The 20241-nt window shown below is 51.4% G+C and overlaps 1 protein-coding gene across 1 annotated transcript in view; it reads left to right on the top strand.

The window, feature by feature from the left end:
• Nucleotides 1-4004: 4004 nt before the first annotated feature.
• The window catches only part of LOC308637876 (liver carboxylesterase 1-like), a gene marked incomplete at both ends in the record, with an annotated part of 28213 nt that continues 11976 nt past the window's right edge, over nucleotides 4005-20241 (top strand). Inside the window, 8 exon segments of the mRNA XM_081274723.1 lie at nucleotides 4005-4035; nucleotides 4189-4402; nucleotides 6961-7105; nucleotides 9332-9465; nucleotides 12078-12231; nucleotides 13626-13730; nucleotides 15487-15591; nucleotides 17177-17215. Coding sequence (XP_081130849.1) covers nucleotides 4005-4035; nucleotides 4189-4402; nucleotides 6961-7105; nucleotides 9332-9465; nucleotides 12078-12231; nucleotides 13626-13730; nucleotides 15487-15591; nucleotides 17177-17215 — 927 coding nt within the window.

The following is a 20241-nucleotide window of genomic DNA, read 5'->3' as shown; positions in this document are numbered from 1 at the left end:
GCCCCCAAAGCCTTGCTCTGAAATGTAGTGGATTCCCTCACCCTGGAGGTGTATGGCAGCAGGCTGGGTCACTTGGCTGAAATGTTACAAAGCAAATTTAGACATCATAAGGGGACTGAATGAAGTGTAAGATCATTTCCAAACTTAAGAGCCTGGAACTCTAGGAAATGGCAGCCCAGGGAAGCTAAAGATGTGTCCCGGTCTCCCAGCCAAGCAGCTCCCGGGCTGTGAGTTGACCTAAAATATTCCAACTTGATCTGAGGACCCCAGATCAAAGCTACACCTTGCCTTGAAGACTCAGCCTCCTGGTGCCAGTGCACTGAGGTTCGAGTCTACCAAGGAGAGACCCATCTGCAAGAAGTTGCTGGACCAGTTTGTGGTCATCTGTAATCTGAGAGCTGAGTCGCAGGACTTCAGATATAAGAGCTTGAACTCAAACTAGATCTGGCTTCCAGGTCCCACCAGTCCCCCAGGAGTTCTGGGGAAGAGAGGAGTTTTGGGTCATCTCACATTCAGACAATCAAGCTGTGGGGACAGGACCTCAGGCTCTGGGCTGAGACCTGGGAAGCCCTTCAGAGGGACACGGAGAAAGGATCTCATTTGCAGAGAGCTGCCATCCTTCCATGATGTGGCTCTATGTTTTGGTCATCCTGGCTTCTCTTGCCACAGGCACATCTTGGGGTGAGTCCTGAAATATAAATATTAAGGGGTACTTTGTAGAACCCTACACCTGGGCAGAGGAGGGCTGAGATGTTTACAGGACAAGGCTTGCAGGTCTGGTTCTACATCATGTTCACTCACTAAACTAGGACTGGAGTAGCCCAGCTCAGCCAGCCCCAGCCTCCCAGAGATTCAGGAAAGAATAAGCTCCCTAAGGATGCTGCTGCAGGTATCAGGTGCAGGAAGACAATGAGATAACCCCGTGCCTCACATGCAAGGAGATAAGAGCTCAGTTTACGATTTCCTTGATCAGTGGCTGAAATCTGGCCAGATCGTGGAGAGTGGCTTAGTAGAGTATTAAAAATATCCACACCGGGGCCAAGGACAGGTCTGAATCCTAGCTGAGCACTTCTGAGCTGGGTTTCCTTGGGCAAGGTCCTTAACTTTGCTGTGCCTAGGTTATCCCATCTCTAAAATAAGAATATCAGTAGTCCCCACCTCATTGGGCGGTTGTGAGGATGAAATGGGTGGTTCTTTCCAAAACACTTAGGATGGTGCCTGTTTTAGAGAAGCTTCTGGTAAGGAAAGGGTAAATATAAAGGAGTTGACTTAAAACAGAGTATATTAGTCGGAGTGTGAAGTATTGTAAGGCCAACGCACCAAGAGTCTGAAAAGGTAAGTTGTTATCTATAGTTTCCAAGAAGAAGAGGCTTACCTCTGGGGTTGGGGACACAGAGGGAAGGACCAGGGTCAGTCAGGAGGCACAGAGGTTGAGGACTGTGGGCAAGGACCTTTGTCAGGGTTTCCACTGGAAGGAAGAGGTGAGCGAGTTAAGTGGCTGTAGGATTGATTGGTTTGGATAATTTCAGGGACCCCCCAGGTGTCAGGGCTGTCCCTGGTTGGGTGGTTCTTGGCTCTGGGTGATTAGGGCAGATGGATACCGACCCAGGGTGTGAGAAGCAGATACAGGAGGTGGGTGGTGGGCTCTGGATGGGTCAGAACCTAGGAGGGAGAGTCCCTGTAGAATCCCCAAGTCCAAAGCGTTAGAGACAGAAAGTTACAGTCTTAGTAAATGCAGGGCTATCACAAGGGACCTCAGTATATATTTGTGCCAGTTTATCAATTGAGAAATGGAGATGCAGCGGGAGATTGTTTTAGTTAGCCCTTTATCCGTGTGGCCAAGATACCCAACAAGAACAATTTAGAGGAGGAAAATTTTATTGGGGGCTCATGGCTTCAGAGGTCTTGGTCCATAGATGGCCAACTCCATTTCTCTGGGCCCCAGGTGAGGCAGCACATCATGGGGCAAGGGCTCAGAGGAGGAGAGCTGCTCTGATCATGGAGGGATCATGAAGCAGGGGTGGGGAGAAGGTGCACACTCCCAGGCACGTCCTGCAGTCCCACCTGCCTACAGTCACCACCCGACCAGCCCATTCGAACTAGGGTGGGCTGATTAGGTTAAAGCTCTCCTTCTAACTGTTTCCCCTCTGAATGTCCCTGCAGTAACAGGGGGACAGCTCATAGCCAAACCATGACAGACCCCTCTCCCAAGGAAACCTGAAACCTCGTGCCCGGCCTTCCTCTGGCTGCTAATGCAGGCTCTGCTCTGCACATCAGTGGCCCGACAGCCCAGGCCCCATCTGGATTGAACTTTCCCTGGACTGCAACACTGTGAGAGTCCTAGGACTGAGAATAAAAAGGAGGGGGAAAAAACGGAGACCAAACCAAGAGTGGAACATTCCTTTACCCAGGGTTCCCCCGGCAATGCCACCTGATGTCCATCTTTAGGGAGCCCATACAGACTTCTTCCAGTTCCCCGTGTCCTCATCCATAACATGGCCATGTGAATACCTACCTAGCAAGGTGTGGACAGTTGGTTTGTTTTAGGATTACCTTAAAGGAACAGGAACCTAGTTCAGTGCTCAGTATGTGCACACTCCACAGAACATCCATGGTTAACTAGTGTTCCTGCCCTTCTCCTTTAAGACTCTCACTCCATCCAACCAGTTTTTCCTCCTGGGCAATGTGGCTTCTGCCCACTTCATCTGGGTTGAAAGTTCTCGTTGGTCGGACGCAGGTCAGACCTAGTGTTTCTGCTCAGATTTCACCTTGCTTCACCTACTAGAAGCAGCACCCAGCCCTCCCCCTGTCCTCCCTGGCCTCCCGGGGCTCCGCCCTCCTCCAGCCTCCTCTCTGGTGGGTGCTCCCACTCTCAGCTGAAGCTGCCTCTGGGCTTCACTCTCGGCTCCTGCCCTTCCCTCACCCTGGCCCCTGCAGTGAGGGTGTGCACTCTCACCTTCTGGGGGGGAGATGACCCCCTGCCTCCTCACGCACCTCCTTGGAGTCTTAGGGTGCCCACATCCTTCAGCATCTTACTTCCTGGACAACTCTCTCACTTCCCAAGAATGAGCCCGTCTAACACGGAGCCAGAATCACACACCCACTTGTTAGTCTCCTTTCCCTCTTGTGGCCCCCAGATCACTGGCCACAGGAACATGATTTTCTTCAGAACTCCTTGTAGACGTGACTGTATTCGTGAAATCATTCTCCTAATTCTCTAAAGGTGTCTAAGTGTAGGGGATTGGGACAGAATAAAGAAAAAGTTCGCCTCCATGGCCACCACCTGGGGACATGTTGCTGTACCCTGACTCTGACTTCAGACAGCATTCTGTCCTGATCATCTCAAGATCTCAAGGTCAAAAAATTGTAAGTCAAAACACCAGAGGTGAGAACAGTGGAAGTTGGGGACTGTCTGTCGATGTGCCCCATGGAAAATACCTCTTGGTGTATTTATAATATTCAGTAACGACAACAACCAACCCAAATGTTCACAGTAGGGAACTGGCCCTCAGTGCCATGAGATGTGGACACTGCTGTGTAACCTGGCTTCTTGGTAAAGAGTTTCGGAGCTGGGTGGGGTGGTGCACGCCTGTAATCCCAGTGGCTCAGGAGTCTGAGGCAGGAGGGTCACAAGTCCATTCAGCCTCAGCATCTTAGCAGGGCCCTACGCAGCTAATGAGACTCTCTCTCTGCAAGTCCCGGCTCCATGGGATCAGAAGGCCTGGCTCCCTCTTCTCCCTCCTGCAGCCCCTCTCTGGTCCCCCACCAGGACGTGGCCTCTTTCTCCCCAGATCAGGTCAGGTCAGGTATGATTGTGGCCCCTTCTCCCCCAAGGTCAGCCCTCCTGAGAACAGGGCTCCCTCTTGTTCATCCTCTTAACCAGCTCAGCATCAGGACCCTAGTGGGTACCTGCTTCCAGAAGCTTCTAAGAGGGAGGGCAGCATTCTCAGAAGCTCTCCTGTTTTCGCCGACTTTTGCCCGAATGCATTTAGACCTCAATTCCAATGGACTTCTTCTACCAGAGCTTTTGGTCAGGTGCGACACTTCCCTCATCCCTCTTTTGCCAAAGAAGAAATCAGACTAGACGGTCTAGGTCACTGGCTCATTGTCACATGCTTAGAATGTGGCAAAACCCACCTGGAACCCAGGACTAGCATTTCCCCTCTAACGTCCTCATTTGCTGCCCAGGTCAATTTGAAGAAACGCTCCCGGCGCCCGAGGTGGACACCCTCCAGGGCAAAGTCAAGGGGAAGTTCGCAACCCTGAAAGGATCTTCAAAGCCTGTGTCCATTTTCCTGGGCGTCCCTTTTGCCAAGGCCCCTGTTGGACCCCGAAGGTTTGCTCCCCCAGAGCCTGTGGAGCCCTGGAAGGATGTGAAAGACACCACGTCCTTCCCTCCCATGTAAGTGAGGTGGCTTGTTTCGGAGGGTGTTTGTCTCTCGATGCTGCAGGGAGGGGTGGAGGCCGTCCTCTGCTTGGCTCTGCTTTATCCTGGAATCCTCCAGACACTGCAGAGCCCTGAAGCCTTCTGGACCTCTCGGAGATTTCTAGAACCCTTTGTTCAGCACATAGTTCTTGGGCATTTATTGCACTCCAGGCCCGTTGTGGGTTCCTGGGTCTTCCAATCCTAGAGGGGGAGAGAGAGAATAAATAATACACAAAGGCAATAAATGAATTGGGTCATATGTGAGAATAGGATTCGTGATTGGTGCTTTGAACAAAGAACTGCTGAGCAGGAGGAAGAAGCAAGTAGCCACCTGTGTCTTCTGTCTTGAACCTCAGGGTTGGGCCTGGGTACGGGAAGGTGAGGGATGGTGCATTAGTGGGCACATGGACATGGCAACTTCTCAACTCCCAGGCAGGTGTGTCTAGATCCCTAGGAAGGGACAGAACAGTGGCTGGTGTGCCCAGCCACCCTGTCTAGCTGGGCCCAGAAGGCCAAAGTCCCCAACTGGCCTCACAAATCAAGCATCTCACTTTCATAGATCACCTTCTTCCCTCCTCCCTTTCTTGCTATCTTTCTTTGTGGTTAACTGGTTTTCTCTAGCAACATCTTTTGTTTGATCCCTTGCTTTTTCTTTTTGGCATATCTGATACACATTTTTTCTTTTTATTTACCATGAGGCTAACAATAAATATAATATGTTAAACTGATAAGACCCTAACTTTGATCACAAAGAAAACAAACCAAAAAAAAAAAAAAAAAACCTCTATATTTTAACTCTGTCCCCATTTTTCTTTTTTTTTTTCTTTTCTTTTTTTTATTTTATTTTTTTATTATTAGTTGTTCAAAACATTACATAGTTCTTGACATATCATATTTCCTACATTTGATTCAAGTGGGTTATGAACTCCCATTTTTACCCCGTATACAGATTGCAGAATCACATCGGTTTTGGTCTCACATGGGACATCATTTTTTGTCTTGCTTAGTATTAACAAATTAACGTAGTGATTATTACTTTGAATAGTATTCTTTTTAAAGATGTAGGTGGCTTACCTAGCATCCCTACAATATTAAAATAATTATAATTGTATATTCACTTTCAACAGTGATGTTTTCTTGTGACACACGAACATCCTTTTCTGTCAATGTAAAGAATCCCTTTAGCATTTCTCGTAGGAAAGTTCTGGGAGCAATGAATTGCCTCAGTTTTCTTTCTCCAGAAAACGCATATTCTGTGCTGCATTGTCTCTGACCTTTGAGAGTTTGATTCTAACGTCTTAGTGTAGTTTTATTGGGCTGAATCAAATGCATGACCTTTGGCCTTCCTGTACCTGGAAGTTAACATCTTTCCCCAGATTCAGAACATTGTCTGTTAGAATCTCTGCAGTTTGTCTTTCTTACCTCCCTTCTGAACTCTTAACAATCTGAGTATTTGGTCTTTTGAAGCTGTGCCCTCAATCTCATATACTTTCTTCATGTATTTTTTATGTTATTCATTGTATTTTTCAGCTTTAGTTTTTCTGGATTTTTTAAAAATGTCAATCTCCTTGTTAAATTTCTCTGATAAATTTATGGATTGTTTCTTAATGTGTTCTTGAAGTTTGCCTGGCTCCCGTAAAACAAATAAACAGACAAACAAAACCCCAGCTGTTTGGAATAATTCCTGGGAGACATTCCACATCTTCATCATTTCAGGGTTGACCTTTGCTGCCTCACTTTGTCCATTTGTGGAGGTCCTATTTCCCTCAATGTTCTTGATGCTTGGGATCATGTTACAGTGTCTACACATTAAAGGGTTATTCATTCCCGTCTTCACCGTGTAGCTTTGTGTCAGCCCATCTTCAGTGAGACTTCTAGAGATTTTAAGTACATGGAATGTTGGGTTCCCTGAACCTGTGACGGCTACAACCGTCTGAGCAACAGCTCACACTCAGCCCAGGTTTGCCATGAATGTCACAGGGCTGCAAAGTTGCTGTGGCTTTCCAGTCCCAATGGATGCAAGCAAGATGCAGGAGGGTACCCAGGGAGAGCTGACCTATTCTGGAAGCCCGTCTCAGTCGCCAGATAGGTCCACACCCTAGCACCTCTGTGCACAAGGGGGACAGCTGCCTGACTTCAGCAGGAGGAGCAGCAGGAGCCTGGAGTGGGCCACTGGACTGCCATGATGCAGATGCTGGCATCCCATCTCATTACATCAGATGGTGCCTGCCCCCCCCCCCAGCGGTGCCCTGAACAGGTACAATAGTTGCTTCACTGCAGCGGGAAGGGCCAGAGCTAGGACAAGTCCCCCTTGGCATCTGCCATTTGATGGGAGAAAGAAGCCAAGGCCTTCCCACTCTGCATAGTCTTTGAGCCCCTACCCAAGATTTCCACCAAGACCTCAGAGAGCTGCTCCCTCTCTCAGTGGCTCCAGTCTGGTAGCGCCCACTGCGTTTACAGGATTAAACCTTCCAGACTTAGGACAATCTTGTTAGATGTATGGACCTCAGGACCCTTTCTTCTGTCCTCCACAGGTGCTCCCAAATCACGGAGAAAGGCCCAGCGCTGTCTGAGGTCTTCAGCAACAAATTTCCTTCCTCCTCTCGTAAGCACTCTGAAGACTGTCTTTATCTAAATATTTACACCCCTGCTAACCCGAAGAGCAAAGAGCTGCTGCCGGTAAGCAAGAGATGACCCACCGGACCGGTCACCACGTGGGAATTCTAGCCCCCAGTCTCCCCCAGAAAGAGACGGAGGCAGCTCTCAGAACACCCATCCCAGACCAGGCCTCCCTTCTCCAGTGTCTTCATGATGAAAATTCTGCTGTAATCTGAAATGCACTCCTGAATTTTTTCAGGTTTTCTGGCAGTCATAGCAATAGTGACTACTCTAAGTTGCTAGCTGGAGAGCAACTAAGACATAATTTTCAATAGAATTAAAGTGCAGAGAATCTTAGGGGAAAGACAACAACCCAAAACACCATCCTTACAGATACAGAAACTGAGGCCCAGATGGAGGAAGGGAGGTCGCACACTCGGGTTCACAGGTCCAGAGCGCAGGTCTTCTGATCTTCAAAGCAATGTCTTTGAACATGGGCTAGGAAATCAAATAAGTATGTGCCCTCTCCCCAGCACTCCAAGATCCATGTGGGAAACCTCACCGGCCCATGACAGAGGTGCAGGAGGCAGAGCCCGGACAACCTCAGGAACACTTTCCTTGCCTTAGGCCAATCATCTGGGGTCTCATCGAAGCTCATCTCCCTCCCTAAACTTTGGTGCAGACTGATGTCCAGAGTAACGTTCAGTGAGTCAGCATTTACCAGCCAAGGAAGAGCCAGAGGTGGGGCAGCTGCCAGGGGCAGGCCAGAGGTGGGGGGTCTGCTGGGGGGAAGAAAGAGCAGTGTCAGCACCCAGTCCCCCAGGAAAACCGTGACATTGTTCCCAGGGGTGGGGGAGGCGGTTGTGAATTGGAGACTAGAAGTCAGTCCTACGCAAGGTATAAGGTGGTGGGGACTTAGTTCATCCATTCTTCTGTTATGAACTTGAGACTTGGGCTTAGGGGGAGCAGGGGCACAGCGCCTTGCCCAGCAGCCCCTGCCCTCCAGGTCTTGCCATCTGGCGGCACACACGTCCTGGCCTCTCCAGCCTGTCTGTGCTGACCTGTCCTTGAGCTCACCTTCACTCAGGTGACCCGACTCAGTCCCTCCCTGGGGACGGCAGGATCAGAGGTGCAGGAGAAACAGGGCTCTGGGAGCCTGGAGGCAGGAGACCCCCAGCTGTGGACACAGGGTCTAGATCTCCAGGGTCTGGGTTTGGATCCTGAGTCTGCTTTGGCCTGGCTGAGAGTCTTGGGCACGTCCTCCGCCTCCCTCAGCCTCTGCTTCATCTCGTGGGAAGAATCCCGCGTGAGTGTCTAATGATGGCAGTCGGGCTTCATCTCGGGCTGGCTGAGTGCGCAGAGCGAGCCTCCTGGAACACAGGTCAGAGCTGCAGCAGGACTTTCCTCCTGCCTAAGGGCTGGCTCACTGTGCTGTCCAGTGGGCTGCAGGGAGTCGGGAAGCTCTGCACGTGGGCCCTGGGGCTGCCGGGACCAAGTCCCACTTCTACCACTTACTCCCTGCAGCTTCTTAGGCAGGTGAAGTGCCTCGTTTTTACTGTCAAATAAGACCATATTAGGACTTACTTGTGCACATTATGGGTTCTTTTTTCACTAGCAATATCATATTATTCCACTCACTCTCATTTCTTCTCTGCTATATGAGCTCTTTAACAAAACAACTATGAATTTTGAATTGTGTCCATGCTCAATTCTTGGCCCAGTCGCTGGTCCACAGAATGTTCTCAGATAGTGTCTCAGCAATGACTGAAGGCTTCTTGGAGGAGGAGAATGTGAGCCTGGGCTTGATGGGGAGTGGGTAGCTTTGAATATGCAGAGGTGGCCGAGGGGTGGCACCCTAGGCTCATGCATGCTTCTTAAAACAGTCATCCCGCAGGGGGAGGTTTAACCCCACTGGAGTTAACTGAGATGCAGCTGAAGTTCAAGTGCTGCCTGTTGCTTATGTCGAGCTGGTTAAATGGCCCAGGCATAAGGGCAACAGCGGTGTTGGAAGAATGGAACATCCCCGGCCTTTGCTATTCCCAGGCTGACCTTCTCAGTTTGAAGAGACTTGGAAGGATGTGGCATTGGGGGCTAGGGAGAAAGGCAAGGGCAGCCAGGTGGCACTCAGAGGGGTGGTCCCTGGGCCCCAGCTGGGAGAGCTGGGAAGGAGAGAGACTGTCTTTTGCAACCTCGCTGTGCACTGGTGGACTTGGGGTCCTGTCGTGGCCAAGAGGTAGGGGATCACACCAGAGACCCCTCTTCCCTCTCTGCTTCCTTTATCTGTAAGCTTGCTCCCTCCCTGCTCAGGTGATGGTGTGGATCCACGGAGGTGGCTTAGTCTCTGGTGGGGCATCAAACTTTGACGGGCTGGCGCTAGCTACCCATGAAAACGTGGTGGTGGTGACTATCCAGTACCGCCTGGGCATCTGGGGGTTCCTCAGGTAAGGCGCTGGACAAAGCATCTCTGTTTCCTAGTATTTGCACCCCGGCACCCACCTTCTCATGCCCCAGCCAACTTGTCCTCTGGGTTCTGAGCTCTGGTGCATTCTGCTCCCTTTGCCTGGGCTGCCTGCTCTGCCTGTCGAGGACTGGTTCCACCTACGATCACCCTGACACACTCCACCCCTCTCGCCTGTGCTGCGCCGTAACTGCAGCCCTCTGCGCTGCCTGTTAACATGCAGCAGGGCAGTGGACTGTGGCACGTCTCCTCCCAGAAAGGACGGAAGGAGCGGGCTCAGCGAGTGCAGGGGCGTGAAGGCCAGGGTGGCTGGAGATGGGACGTCACCAGAGATCTGACCCGGGGATCGATGCTCCCTGGAGAAGTGCTGGCATCGACTCAGCTGGGTTCCTCCTTAGCATCTGGCATAAGTCGGAATCAAGGCTAGAGTGTTCTCCATGCCTTCTCCACGGGCACAGGAAGCAGGTGTCCTGCGGGGTACAGCCACTGGGACTCTTTTCTGACACCTGACCCTGAGATGGTGGCTGGGGGTTCTGGAGCAGGGTCTGATCACTATTGGGAAGACTCCGAGCCGGAGGAGGGGTGCAGGTCTGCCTGTCGGGATTGTCTGAGGCCACACATGCCCAGGACATGTCACCTGCACAGGGAGCCTCTTCTCTTCCATCTGGGAACCGTCCTTCTGCTTCCTGTCCCAGCAACACAGCCACAGACTCTCTCCACCTCCTTCCGCCCTGTCTCTCCTCCACCCGCACCAGGCCGATTCCTCCTGTCCGGGCCTCCTGTCTGTGCTTGTCGAAATCCCTGATGACCTCAGCCCCTGTTGGAGCAACTTCACATACCTCTCAGCAGTGGCCTCTCACAGATGACCACTCACAGCTCTTTGAAACGTCTCCTCCTCTTGGCTCCTGGATGCCTCTCACCCTCTGGCTGCTCCTTCTCGGTCCCTCTGACGGCCACCGTTCCTTCTGCATGCTCAGGCCTCTGAGTGTCCCCCCGGCTCCCTACACTGATTCCCTGAGGGGTCCCAGCAGCACGGTCACAGCTTCTGTGGGAGCCCCCGCCTCTCCTTGACCCCAGATTCCATCCTTAACTCTGTCTCCTTCTCCCTGCTCAACAGCCAGAGTGACCACATGACACAGACCGAGCCACGCCGCGCCTGAGTGGAGGGCTCCCGCTGCCCTCGGAAGGACCTCTGCAGTTCTTCTGGCTGTGGACCAGGGAGCCCGTGGGGCGGGGGTGGCCTTGGGCAGGGAGCAGAAGGAGAGTGGCTGCAGCTATTTCCTTGATACCTCTGTGCCTGGAAGGCCTCTGGCCTGGGATGGCGATGGAGGCCTTGAAGGTTTCTCAGATGGTCTGGGCCTTTCCCAGTGGTCAGAATGATTGGCCCCTGCTCACCTTTTCCTCAAGGGGTCCCTCCGCTCCACCCTTGCATGCCTTCTATTTGCTCCTTCCGTATCATATTGCAAATTTTTGGAATCTTCCTGCTCTGCCTCTCTTTGCTGTCCAGGCTCATTGTGATTCTTGCTGGGAGCAGCCAGTAATACCCATGCCATCATCTGAGGGCTTTATGGCTTAGAAGTTTCTTCCACCAAGTAAACGATTCTGTCATTCTTAGCCACAGACTTGGTTCATCCAAGTGTCCTGAATTGCTATGACAAGGGTCATCTTTACTCCAATCCGATCCTCGTTTCCATCGGAGACACTTCTACTTGTCCCCTGGCCCTCACTAGAATCAACCACAGGTCACCCCTTACAGCTTTGGGGGTTTTCCCGAGCCCACTCCTGCTCCAAACTCTTCCAATCTTTTTCCAAAATCTCGTCCACATTTTCGGGTATAGCTATGTCACTGATCCCATTCCTCAGTAAACCAATTTTTTTTTTTTTTTGAGAGGTGGGTACTGGTGATTGAACCCAGGGTTACTTTACCACTGAGGTGTATTTCCAGTACTTTTTATTTTTCTTTTTTATTTATTTTTTTTAAATTTTGAGACAGGGTCTCACTAAGTTGCTGAGGGTGGCCTCGACCTTGCGATCCTCCTGCCCCAGCCTCCTGAGTCACTGGGATTACAGGTGTGCACCACCATTTCCGGCAGTACCAATTTTCTATATTAGTCCATTTTCCGTTGCTACAACAAAATCCCTGGTACTGGGTACTTACTTCACAAGAGAAGAGGTTTATTTAACTCACAATTTTGAAAGCTGAGAGTCCAGACAACATGGAGCGAGCTGTGGGAAGGGCCCCTTGGTGTGTCACATTACAGCAGATGGCGTGTTAGCAGCACATGTGAAAATAAGAGAGACAGAGACAGGGAGCCAGAGAGCAGGGAAGAGCCATCTTGCTCTTTTATAACAAACCTCTTCCAAGAACAACGAGAGCCCCATCCGAACTATATCAATTCTCCACCCTCAATGATCCCCTCACCTCTGGCTCTACCCCTGAAAGGTTACACCACCTCCAACGTCACCACCCTGGGGGCCACACAGGCACCAGTGGGAGAAAAATCATATCAAACCTCAGCAAGCCCCCAGCCCATCTCTGGTCCTGAGAGCCCCGCCATGACACCTCTACCCCCACCTCACCCTGTTATCTCGCAGCACCGGGGATGAGCACAGCCCAGGGAACTGGGGTCACCTGGACCAGGTGGCTGCTCTGCGCTGGATCCAGGACAACATTGCCAAATTTGGAGGGGACCCAAACAATGTGACCATCTTTGGAGAATCAGCAGGAGGAGAAAGTGTCTCTGTTCTTGTGAGTGCTCCTGCCCCTGCCCCATCCCGGACCTCTTGGAGACCAGTGGATCCAGCCGCAGGCTCCTTTGTTACAAAAGACCTGGGTTCAGGGTTGACTCTGCTCACTGCCTGGCTTCAAATGGGGGAGAGTCAGGGCCCAGACCCTCTTTTTGTCCTGGGGCCAGCAGCATCTCCAGCCCAGACTGCAAGAGGGACTTTTCTCCCTCCTTCCTAATCATTTTAATATTATGAACTATAGATAAAAGGTCAGGAGGAGGGTGGGATAGGAGGTCATTGCTGCAGTGGAAGCCAGATCTGCGTGCTGAGAGATGTGCTCACCAAGACAGTCAGGGCTTCCTCTGGAGGGGTCTGATGACTGGTCCATGTCCATCAGGGAGGCTAGCAGACGTGAACTAAAAGATCATGTGCCATGGGGTGAGATCAGTGGGAGAGAGTAGGGGTGGAAGAGGGAATGGAGAGGGGTGGGGAAGGGCACACAGGACACAGGCACAACTTGGGGACGTGAAATGACTTGATGTGGGGAGTGGGGCTTGGAGGGAAGATCTAGAAGGTTCGAGGAGCCTGAAGAAATCCTCCTGATACCTTGAAGTTGACCCCGGGGTCAACTGGTCACTGTAGTTTTCAAACATCTACTGGTTTCATAGTTGGAATGGTGATATATATTTTTAAAGTAGAGAAAAAAGAAAAAAAAAGCAAATAATCCCAAAGAAGAAAGAAGTCCTCCATATTTCCACTATGCAAGGAGAGTCACTGTGGAGGTTTTGAGATGCATTTCCCAGTCTTTTTCCTAAGACTTTCTCTCTCCTCCACCTTTCTGTCAGTGATCTCTCCTCTTGGCCTCTGGACCACCTACTGTGGGTGGCCTAGGCATCGCCATTTTAAAGGGAGCACTTTCCTCGACATTACAGGATATCAGGAATGCTTCCCTAAAGGCTAAACACTCTTCTGCTGCAATATTTTGTTTGATTATTGGGTAGAATTTCATGATAAGGCTGAAAAAGAAAAATGTTTATTTCCCCAACTTCATGACATTTAGAACCCCGAATGATTTCCAATGCCTCCATGATCATTTTTAGGAGAAACTGCATAATGGAAGGATCAGAACTTGTGGCTCGGAGCTGCCCAGCTCCCTCTCCAATGCTTTTGCTTGTCATGATGGGCACACGCCACTCCCAGTTCTCTCTCTTACTGGGTGCTCCAGTGTCCCCCTGCCGAGGTCCTCCCAGGGGAGGCAGGCCCAGGAAGCAGGCCAAGCCAGGATGGGCACTGAGCTGTCCCATCTGCTGGCTGGGTGCCAGCGAACAGGCCAGGGCAGAGTTGGCTTGGGGGACCAATGTGGCCCTGATTCTTCTCTGTGAGCATAAACTCGTCTCCCCCCCACTCCCTCCCCAGGTGTTATCTCCCTTGGCCAAGAACCTCTTCCACCGGGCCATCTCTGAGAGCGGCGTGGCCCTCAGCCCCTGCATGTTCAGGAGGAACACCAGTGTTGGAGCTCAGGTAGGTCCCACCTCCGACAGTTCCTGCACAGTTTCCTCACCTCTTCAAGATCCTCGGGGGTCTTTCCACGGGATCCGGGGGGACATGCTCAAAGAGCCAGTGGAATGAGGAAAACTGAGCAGAGAGGAAAGGGGGCCACCTTGTCCAGCCTCCCGTTTGGAGCCAGGACACTGGGGCGGAACATGGAAATGGTTCCTCGAGCTCAGCAAGTGACCAGGGCAGAGCTTCCATTCTAACTCTGGACACTTGACGTCCAGCAAAGTGCAGTGTCCATCGTCCCCACCTCTCCCAGGGCTCCAAGGCAGGTGCGGGGTGGACAGTGAGCAGTGGCCTGGGGTTAGGTCATGTCTCTGTCACGGTCTGAGTCCTAGTGGTTCCGCTTGCAGGACGTGGGTCTGCACTGATTCTTCTCTGGGGACCTTGTGGCCAGGGCTGGTTTCTGGAGAGTTCATTTACTGATTTGTTCTGAATCTTCACAAGGTTTGGATATATCCATATACTAGTCACCACTGAAAGCATCCATTCCAGCTGGAGAGAGAGCTTAATGAGATTAATAATCATATATCGTGGAAATGATACGATTTCAACTATAACAAGATAATTAAAGGAACCAATTAAAGGAACAAGCTGGGTCTGGTGGTGCAGGCCTATAATCCCAGAAACTTGGGAGGCTAAAGGAGGAGGATTGCATGTTTGAGGCCAGCCTCAGCAATTTAGTGAATGCTGTCTCAAAATAAAAATAAAAAGAGTTGGGGGTGTAGCCTGGGGTTAGAGTGCCCCTGGTTCAGATTCCCGTAATGTGAGAGAGACACACACAAACAGGGACAGAAATAACAGAATCTGATCTAATGATTAAACCCACAAGGACCATTTAGTCCAGATGTTATCATCATCAACAGGGTTAGTTCTGAGGACCACCCACTGGATCTCCCGATGTGGCGGGATTTGGAGCTGCTTTTGGCAGAGTGGCTGGAGAGCACTGGATAGAAAAGGGCTGACAGGCAGGAGGGAGGACTTGGAGATACGGAGAGTCTATAGAATGTTCGAGATTTGGTTCAGAGGGTTCTTTGGTTACAAGGAACCGATGCCCAGATGCCCAGGCTCAATTCAAGAAGGAGGCATTTATCTATTTTTTTCAAGGAAATTAAGGTGGCAGAGATGAAGTCGCACTTTGTGAACAAAAAGAAATCACAAATTTTAGAGCAGAGGGAATTCAAGACTCTCTTACTCCTGCCCTTTCGCTCAGCACCGATTCTGTAGCAGGCTCTGTATGAGGCTCTGGGGAGCCCACGCCCCCTACCTACCATGGCCCCATCATCGCAGAGCCTGCCCTCGTCCCTCTATGACTTCTCCAATACGGCCACCACCTCTGCCCCTGGGATTGATTAGGAACTCCAGTTTGGTTGCAGATAGCAGAAGCCTTCTTCTCTGTTTTAAAAATGAGTGGCTCCCTCAACAGCTCGGCCACCATGGGACTGGAAACCAGACTGTGGGATTTGGGGTTCTACGCTCCTGTTAGACCCTGGTGCCTATTTTAGCAGAGATCAGCTCACAGAGACACAGCTGTGTAACCAGCTCGTGCCACGATTTCAACTAGTTAATAGAGGCAGCACAAGTGGGGTCCAGAACCCACACCCGCTGGCCTGGGGTGTTTTCAGCTACCTACCACCTCCCCCTGCAGCCTTCGGAAGTCGGGCAGGCACCGCGGAGGGCAGGAGCACTGCTTTGAACTCGCTGTTATCTGTGGTCTCTACAGCAAGTTGCTGCCGCAAGTGGATGTCCCATCCATAGCTCCGCCTCGATGGTTCAATGCCTGCGCCAGAAGTCAGAGAAGGATCTCTTGGAGACCACGAAGAAAATGGTAGGTGCCTCTGTTCCCGGGGACCCCACCCTGTTCACCAGGCCCCAGGCCTGCTGTCTTCTTGCCCCCATCAAGTCACTCAGTTTCTCACCTCTCAGGAGCAGTGTCAGGCTCCTGATCCCATGTGGTAGTTTTGTTTTGCCCTTTTTATGGTCCAACACCTCAAATGTCAACCAGTCCAACAATCACACGATGTAGAGTTGCATAGCAATCCCCCAGCTTCATCAAAAGTCAATATTTTGTCATTGCTGTGCTCAGATGTCTTTTCAAGAAGTTGAACATTTTATATCCACAGAAGTAACCACCATCCTGCATTTGGGGGTTGAAGGTATTAAGCACAAAGATTTTCAGAAAGGCGTTACAGTGTGGCTAGCATTGATTCAGAAACTATGACCCAGTAGCGGCCCAATCCTCTACGTTTGCTGAGATTCTGCCCCAATTATGAGGCTAAGATGACCAGCCATTCATGCATTCCTTCACCTATCTCCCACCCCTCCATTCATCCATCCATCATCTAATTGTCCATCTATCCAGCCACTAATGCATTCAATCCATGGATATCCTTCCATAAATCCAGTATCAATCCGTGATGTTTCCTTGAACCATTTCCAATCACTTTAACATTCTTGCATCTTCTAGCACCGTATATCTACACTCCATCATCCATTCCAACCAAAGCAATGATCCATCCTCCATATCTAGCTGTCAGACTCAATTCGCGCATTCATCTGATTCACCCCCTGAACAACTGCTTGGGGGGAGCGTGGAGGAGGGTGTCCAGGGAGCGATGCAGCTAGGATTGAGCATGGCTCTTGCTCACCAAGAACCATCCCCGAAGAAACATGCCTACGGGTTTCATGGTTAGATGAGGTGAGGGTATAAAGAGAGGACGCATTAATTTAGCCAGCTGAGTGCTTTCCATATGACACTGGAAGACTGGTGGACCCTCATTGTGGTTTGTCACCACAGAGAAGCTTACCCAGCAGGACAAACGCCCGTGCATGCGGGGCCAATGGACCCCCTCCCTCGGTTGCAAGGTGTCAGTGTGAGCTCAGAAGCAGCTGGAACCCTGGGCCTCTTTATCTGGACCCTGGACAATGCTCCTAGGCCCTGTGGCAGGCCACGGCACGAGGCACTGCCCACATGCCCATGGGGTGAGGCTAGTGTGACCTCGGAACCTGGTTCCTGGCTCTTCAGGTTCACACAAGGTACACAGGTTTTCCAAGAAGTAAATAAGTCTACTTTCTAATGCCTCGAAAGAGGCAAATCCACCCCATTTTGGCACAAGAGGACCCAGCTTATAAGGAGAGGAGGGCACAACCATAGATGTCTTCTATGGAGCTCTGGTGGCCCTCACTGTAGGTCCCGGGGCCGTCCTTCCCTTGCTGGCACCTGCCCCTGCCCTCTCTTGTGCCTCCACCCTGTGCCCGTGTGCAGCTCAGACCCTGTCCTGCCTGCCTGCTCTGGGCCCAGCCAAGGAGGCCCTGGGCGGGAGGCCCTGATACCTCTGGGTGTCAAAAATCAGAAAAATCAGATTTTCCCCCAGAAGCCTTTCTCACCACATCTTTTGCCTTTGTCTTTACAGAAATTCTTTAGTCTTGATTTATCGAAAGACCCCAAAAAGGTAAGGCCCTTTGGCTTCTTGATTTCAGGTTCTGTGTCTGAAGACATTTGAGCTCCAATTCACGATGAATGAAAGAATTCCTCTTTGTGCAATCATAATCACTCCTTGTGGGTGTGTTTCTGAAACCCAAAGAGGGGAGGCCCCTTGTTAGGGTTACATAGGCAGGTGGCCCTCTCCCCTGACTAGCTCCGGCGCTCCCAGCCATCATCTCTGGGTGCCCTGGACTCAGCCACCCCTTTTCCTTTACACTTCCTGCTTCCAGAAAGGCCCAGTGGGAGGAGACCGCTCTAGGACATTCTCGGGAGGAAGAGATTACTAGACAAGGGCTCAGGAGTCTTTGCTGAGGAGGACACATCCTCGGGAGACCCCAGGGTGATTAGCAGTGCAGGGAGGGAGGGAAGGAGGCCCCAGGATCTCAGTCTTGAGGACACGGCCCTCCTCCCAGTACCTAGGAAACCCCAGCAGGATCCTCCCGACTCCTCCTTCTTTCCCTCCCACCTCCTAACTTTTCCAGGATCTGGTGACATCGGCTGAGCACCATCTTACAGCCCTGTCCTCAGCTCCCTCCCAGCACTTCTCTTAAAAGTCAGATGAAATGAGATGGATTCAGACATCCATCAGAGTTTCAGAAGCACTGGCTACCTTGCAGGCTGGGATTTGGCAGCTGGGATTTGGCAGTGGCACTGTTGTAGGGACAGACGAGGCCAGGCACCGAAGACAGCAGGAAACCGTTTTATTTGGCTGGAGCCGGGTTCAGAGGGCACAGCTTTTGCTGTAATCAATTAATCCCCTGAACCCTGAGTTCAGGGAGTTTCAGAGTTTTATACCCAGCATGTAAGGGGAGGGGCTCAGAAGTTCACAGTCTGCAGAAGTTCACATAAAAGCAGCTTTTTCTTTCACTGTTCTGGGCAAGTTAACCCTTCAAGGACAACTCCTGAGAAGGGGAGAGCTTTTTCTCCCCTTCTTTCCTCCCCCTGCCAGCTGTTACCATGGAGCCCATGTGTAACTTATCTTAAAAATGTAGACATCTCTGTGAAGCCCAGCTCAGGGCCAGAGGCCCTGTTTGCCCATTTCTACAAAGTACTATACTGGATACGTTTGTGAAAAACTAGTAAGGGCGTGTCCAGCACCTGGAGTGCTGGTATCTTCTCGGCCAAGTAAAACAGGGAGACATGAAAATAGGAAGTTTATCTACAATGGACTCTTTTGCTGACAGTCCTAAGATCAGCCATGGTGAAGAGGCTTTTCTGTGGAGAAAGGGGGTGCCATTTCAGCCCAGGCAAGAGTCCCTGCTTTCCTGAAGCTTTTCCTTCCAGGGGGAGGAGGGCACAATGGGAAAAAAATAAAATAACATGAGAGGTGTGATGTGTGGTCATGGTCAGAGGTAAGGTAAATGAGGTTAGGCGCTGGTGTAGGGGTACACACCTGTAGTCCCAGCGACTCAGGAGGTTGAGGCAGGAGGGTCACGAGCTCCAGCTGCCTTAGCCACTTAGTGAGACCCTGTCTCGGACGAAAAGAGAGAGTTGCCCAGTGGTTTGGATGTAAATAGAGGGGTCAGCAGATGGCTTGATGAGCAGGTGACCTTGGAGTCAAGCTCTGGAGAGCTTGCTGTCAGGAGAACTGGAGGAGAGGGACAGCAACTGCAGGGGCCCAAGAGGCTCCTGTGTGTGGAGTGGAGGGAGCAAAGTGGAGGCTGAGGAGGTCCTGGTCATTGGGGTGGTCACTGGAAGGACTTCACCTGTGACCCAGCAGGAGATGGGAGGCGTTCAGAGGGCTCTGAACAGGGATGTGGTCTTCGATTTTACGACAGTGCATTTCACTGCAAGCCAGAAGCAGCAGAGGAGAGGCAGAGCGGACACAGGAAGGCCGGCTGAGAGGCCCGGCCTCTGAGGACCAAGGGAGCCTCGTGGTGCCTTGGACCAGGGCCAGAGCAGCGGCTGGAGTCCAGTGAGCTCCGAGAGGAAGTGAGGGAAATGGGGATGCCCCTGAGTTCTCTGACCCACGCTGCGGCCCTCACAGGGAACCAGCAGCAGCCAAGGAGTGGACAGTGGCAATTACCGTGGTCTGCACTGCTGCTGATGTCACTGTCCCCCCACAAGGTGTCCCCCCGTAGGGCCTCAGGTCTGTCTTCTGGGTTTGTACCACTTTCTATTCCTCTTTTGGTCCTGGCTTTCACACCCCCTGGTGTCACCAGACTTGCCTTTCTTTATAAAACGCGTCCTCTCCCTTCTTAAAAGCCTGGCTTTGTTTGCAAAACAGATTGGCCTCCTTCCATCGAATTGGCCTTCGAAGCCTATCTGAGTGTCCGAGTGCCTGTGGTGTGTCCCAGGGTGGGCAGAGAAGGTGCCCTGTGGAGGCCCTGTGTCTAACCCTGCCCCAGGGCATTCCGTGAGCACAGGGACTTTGGCAGTCTCATCTGTCCCCTCCCTCATGCCATTCCCACAATGTTCCACAGAGGGAAACATGGCCCATGGAGTACAGAGCTGGAGAGGGGCACCTGAGGCCGGTGTCTGCTGGGGTCTGCAGTAGCCTGCGCATCAGTGATACCCAAAGTTAACTGAGCCTTTTCCGGGTCTCGAGCACCTGAGCACTGCGTGTGTTCTGTCTTTGGCTCCCTGTGGGTTCCTAGATGAGAAAACCAAGTGACTCATGAGGGGAGGTTACTTTTCCAAGTTACTGGATAATAGGTAGCAGAGCCAGGGTTCAGCTCCTGGACCCAGGCTCTTCACAGCTACACCTTGGTGACTGAGTTTGTCATAACCATACCTGGAGCCAGCTTCCCAGGTGGTGACGTGTGCATCCACTTGACTGTAACCCTGTATTTTGCATCAAAGGTAAATCAGAAAATTAAGAAATCTATCAACGTAATATCAGCCCACCCTGGATTCTTTAACTCATGGTATTCCATTCAGCGGAGGCATCTTGAGGGCGGGGTGCTCTGTTCCTGCACAAAGCAAACGGTTGATCCATGAAAACTCACATTTAAATAAAGATGGATAATTTTCCAAGTGATAGAAAAGATGTTT

The sequence above is a fragment of the Spermophilus citellus genome, assembly GCF_964194105.1.
Source record: "Spermophilus citellus genome assembly, chromosome: 18".
NCBI classification, from domain to species: Eukaryota; Metazoa; Chordata; class Mammalia; order Rodentia; family Sciuridae; genus Spermophilus; species Spermophilus citellus.
The sequence above is the reverse complement of the archived record's forward strand: the minus strand, read 5'-3'. Positions and strand labels throughout refer to the sequence as shown.